General features: G+C 35.5%; 1 protein-coding gene across 1 annotated transcript in view; it reads right to left on the bottom strand.

The window, feature by feature from the left end:
* Positions 1–23: 23 nt before the first annotated feature.
* Positions 24–4357, bottom strand: part of LOC108757063 (ABC transporter G family member 9) — a 131764-nt gene continuing 127430 nt past the window's right edge. Inside the window, exons 9-12 of the mRNA XM_018501367.1 lie at positions 3812–4019; positions 2560–2774; positions 1048–1256; positions 24–553 (exon numbers count right to left, since the gene is read on the bottom strand). Coding sequence (XP_018356869.1) covers positions 358–553; positions 1048–1256; positions 2560–2774; positions 3812–4019 — 828 coding nt within the window. The 3' untranslated portion in view covers positions 24–357. The remainder of the gene's footprint in view (positions 554–1047; positions 1257–2559; positions 2775–3811; positions 4020–4357) is intronic.

The raw sequence follows: 4357 nt of genomic DNA on the forward strand, positions 1-4357 counted from the left end.
CATGTATATATAGAGTTCTCACCAAGTCTGTTGCAGTCTCGTGTTTCATGTCGCATTGCTCGATACGTCGGGAAAAGTGAAAACGCTCGCACTTGCGTGATAACCATTCGCGTCGCTCCCCCGTGTTTTCAAGCTAGAAAAACTTTACAGACGTTCGACAGCTCACGGCGGGAGAAAATTCTCCCGAGGGATGACATCGAAGCGTGCGACCGTTTTTTATTCCCTAACAAGAGGCGAGACACACGACAACAACGACAGCGACGGCGGTTGCTATAATACTCTATGTAGTAACAAAACTGAAGATCCGCGAAAGTCGTGTCGAGAATTTGTGTGCTACTTGCGTGTTTTCCAACACGCTCATTTTGGTACACGGTAATAACGCAGGACGAGGTAACCCAGGGTCCGGAAAACGATTAGGAACGCCAATAGTACTGCCGTGTTTGCCCACCATGGTAGACCGGAACCCTTGCCCCCGCCTTGACTCTCCAAAATCGCGGAAACGGATATCGTCGTGCCGTTTCTGCACTCGGCGAATTTACTCGGCTGCGAGCATCTGTTGAAAAGAGATTATCCGCTTGTCAAGTATAACGTTGTCTAAGAGATGATTTTTCATCGAATGTTTTAGAATACAATAATTAGAATACAACAATTCATAATTCGTCATCACTCAATCAATCAAAGAATATAACTTTAATTGCGTACGTATAATTTTGCGTATTTTGTTTCACATATCTGTATATTTGATTTTTCGTGAATTATATTTAAAAAAATATTTCCTTTACTTGAATTACTTTTTCTTTGAAAGAACAATAATTTTCTTCATTTCTACATGTCGTCAAATGTAAGATTCAATTATCATTTTCAAAATTCACTAAATTTTACACAGTCATTTACTGGTCTATTTCTATTCTGATCTTTCGTTCAAAGAAATATATTATCAATTTTTTCAGCAGCTATTATTCGTTTCCATGAAATAAAATTTTTATTTCAACCACAATACGCGAAAAGACAGACGTAACGATATATAAATGAAAAATATAATCTTACGCTATTGGTTCGCCAACACCGAACTCCAGAATCTGCATATTTTGATAGGCATAATGCATCATACTGATGTACCTAGCCCACGCTAACCATGGTGGAACCGACGTCGCCAAATAACCGCCTAAAAGCTGCGTCGACAGTGTGTAGAGCGCGGACACGGTGATGCCCACCTGCAGATCTTCGCAGCAAGCGCCCACAAAAAATCCGACACTCTGTAAAGCATCATAAAATTGAGGAGCTGGACGCAATAAAAACCGACTTACGTCGAACAATTGAATAACCAGCCATCACTCTCCACCTGGTCGATACCTTTCGAGAATGGCAAGGTACGTACCCTCGTGTATTTCGGTGCAAATTCCCAATCTCGGCTCGAGATAAGCCGAAAGCGCTTGAAAGCGCCTATATATATTTAGCACTTTCCAATAATGTAAAAATAGTAATAAAACACAGCTGTGATTATCGATTACGTGTATTACTTTCAATACAAACGACTATTGTAAATTTATATTGTGTGAGGAATAAATATCGCTTATATCACGGGTTTCAAATCAGTAATTCTTCTTCTTACGTAAATTTTGATATTTGGGTAATGCTATATTGTGTAAATGTGTTGATAAGTAGTTTCTTTCGATCTAGTTACTACAATAGCTTTTTGAGAGCAACAGATAGCTATATTTTTGTATTCAATTCATACATAGTTTTATATCTTTTTTTTTTTTTTCGTAAAAGTAACAATAGAATTATTATAATTTCCTTCTTCTCTCTGATGTAACATGTTTTAAAACAGGTATCATATATTTCAATAAAATGCTCATGTTAGATGTTTACTATTTTACATTATTTTAAAATATGTGCGAAAATTTTTATTTAAAGTTTTTATGATTAAAATCTTGATTTTTTTATTGACTATAATTATACTTAATGTATTGATTCGATATATTCAGAATTTCCCTCACTTTAACAAATATTATCACATTACATTACCAGAAAATTAAGGGTTAAAATCAAATTTTTTATTGCTTTTCCATGAGCGATAATTGAAAGAATTGTCTGATAGATCAATGTTACGATGACAAAAATTATATTACATTCTGAGGGTTAATTACACAATTATTGGCGAGGTGGCCGATATTTTTCGAATTTCAATCAATATCTGAGCATTGTCCAAATCGATACTAATATCCTTTCTATCTATGTTGATACGTGTCAATAAAAGTAAAAATTCCGATACTTATCAATCCTTGTGTATATAATTATTTTGCATATAGATAATTATCAAAATTACGCTTTGTGTGTGGTATATACAATATATACTAGTTATTGTTTATTCGCAAATTTCGATTCAGCTCAACGTTTCAGTGTAACTGAATGGAATATTTAGATGCATAAATCAAAACTAAAATTCTATTAAATTCCATTCTGAATCAAAGTTTTTCTTTCGAAATGACATACAATAAAAGAATCATTTATCCGATATATCTAATATTAGATACGATCGAACAGGAAATTGTATACCTGTGCGACTACAGTGTTGAGTAGCAAGAACGCGAGCAGCGTGATGAAGACTGCTATACTATGGAAGCCCAACATCGGGTAACTAATTACATGGTAGACTGCGGGCAGCGTTACCGTCAGCGGCAGCTCGCCCACCATCTTCGCCAGGTAGTAGGCCGAGAGCCGATAGGATCCTGACAGGCGTTCCTTGTTGATTACCTCACGCTCCGGGGGAACTGGCAAAAATATTGTCGTCATTATTTTCAGAATCATCCCCACGTAGGATTTATGCAGGGTACGTCGCTTATAAGTTATAACAAGTTGGGGATAATGTCTAAAATCGGTTTTACAATCAATCCATTACGAGCGATGCGTTTAACGTTTCATTTCGGACTGTTTCCGCTTTCTGCGAGATAAGAGGTTATAAAATGACAGAATCTCAATCTTCCAGTAAGAATTTTTCATAAATCTATTTCATAAATGAATTACATGACTCGATAACCGACGTGCGTCCGTGTTTCATTTCTTCTTTTTTCTTCTCAACTTTGAATTTTCAAATCTCGGATAGCAGTATCATGATTTGTCTAAAATTTGTTTAAACTTGATACAAATTACAAGAGGCACGTTTCATCTAATGTCTTCATTTATTATTTTATTATTTCCGAGCACTTTTCTCAGTTTCATGTTGTTTTGTGAAAAGGATATATAGATATATATTTATTATTTTACAAGCATATATTTGTGTCTGCGCGCTAATTATCGGAGAAACATGAATTTAAAGACCTCCTTTACTGAACACATATTAGGTCATGGCATTCCACACGTGCTAATTCTTGATCGAACATTCTCCGATCCTTTGATGATAAAAGTGAGCCTTACTGAGAGAACGGCTGATTAAATATGATAAAGCCCAATTATTCAATCAATTCCACCTGGTTTTCAAGCATTTTAAAATAAAGTTGAAATTAATGAAAAAGTTCTGAGGGCATAAATTTCATTAACTGAAAAAACAGATTTCATGATCGAATGCTTCAAGTTGAAATCGCAAATGAATATTTTAATTATTAATTTAGACAATTTACACAATTACATTTCCGTGTAACTATTTTGTTGGCTCCCCGCAAATTTGATATTTTATAACTTTGTTTCGTCCAAATGTCTAATTAATGCAGGTATTGTCAAGATAATCAGTCTAGCCTCGACAATGGATATTTCCCCTTTTGTGATGGAATTTCAGTTACAAAAGCGTAAATGAGAATTAAATTTAACTCACAGCTAGTGAGCGCTCCAAAATGTGCAAAAAGCATCCAGTATGTGTTGCTGAAGAACATCCACCCCTGAATATCGTGAATGGCTGCTTCAGTTCTGGGAAGACCCAGCCATAAAAGTCCAGTTAGAAGCCCGAGAGCTACCGTTTGCAGCCAGTGAAGACGCGACAACATTCGTGGTCGTGCCTCTCGAAAATTTCTTTCCGATAATACCTGAAATCAAAGGGAAACATTCTGTTTGTACAAATGAACGCAGAGTTTTGTAGAATCTCGTCGTAAATTTGCACCAAATTGTTAACGTAATAAATTTAAGAGTTCATTTGTGTGATTCTGATCATATGCACAAAAGTTTTTCGTTAAAAACTCGGGACAATGTTTAAATATTGGGCTACTTAACGTATAAAATTGTAATATATAAAATTAAGATATTGTATGGATTATTTCACGATACATCAATTTTATAATAATACACGTTACACACGCACGCACGCACGCACGCACGCACGCACACACACAGAGATTAATATCCCCAGAATGACTCGATTATATCA

This window comes from Trachymyrmex septentrionalis, unplaced genomic scaffold (assembly GCF_001594115.1).
Source record: "Trachymyrmex septentrionalis isolate Tsep2-gDNA-1 unplaced genomic scaffold, Tsep1.0 scaffold131, whole genome shotgun sequence".
NCBI classification, from domain to species: Eukaryota; Metazoa; Arthropoda; class Insecta; order Hymenoptera; family Formicidae; genus Trachymyrmex; species Trachymyrmex septentrionalis.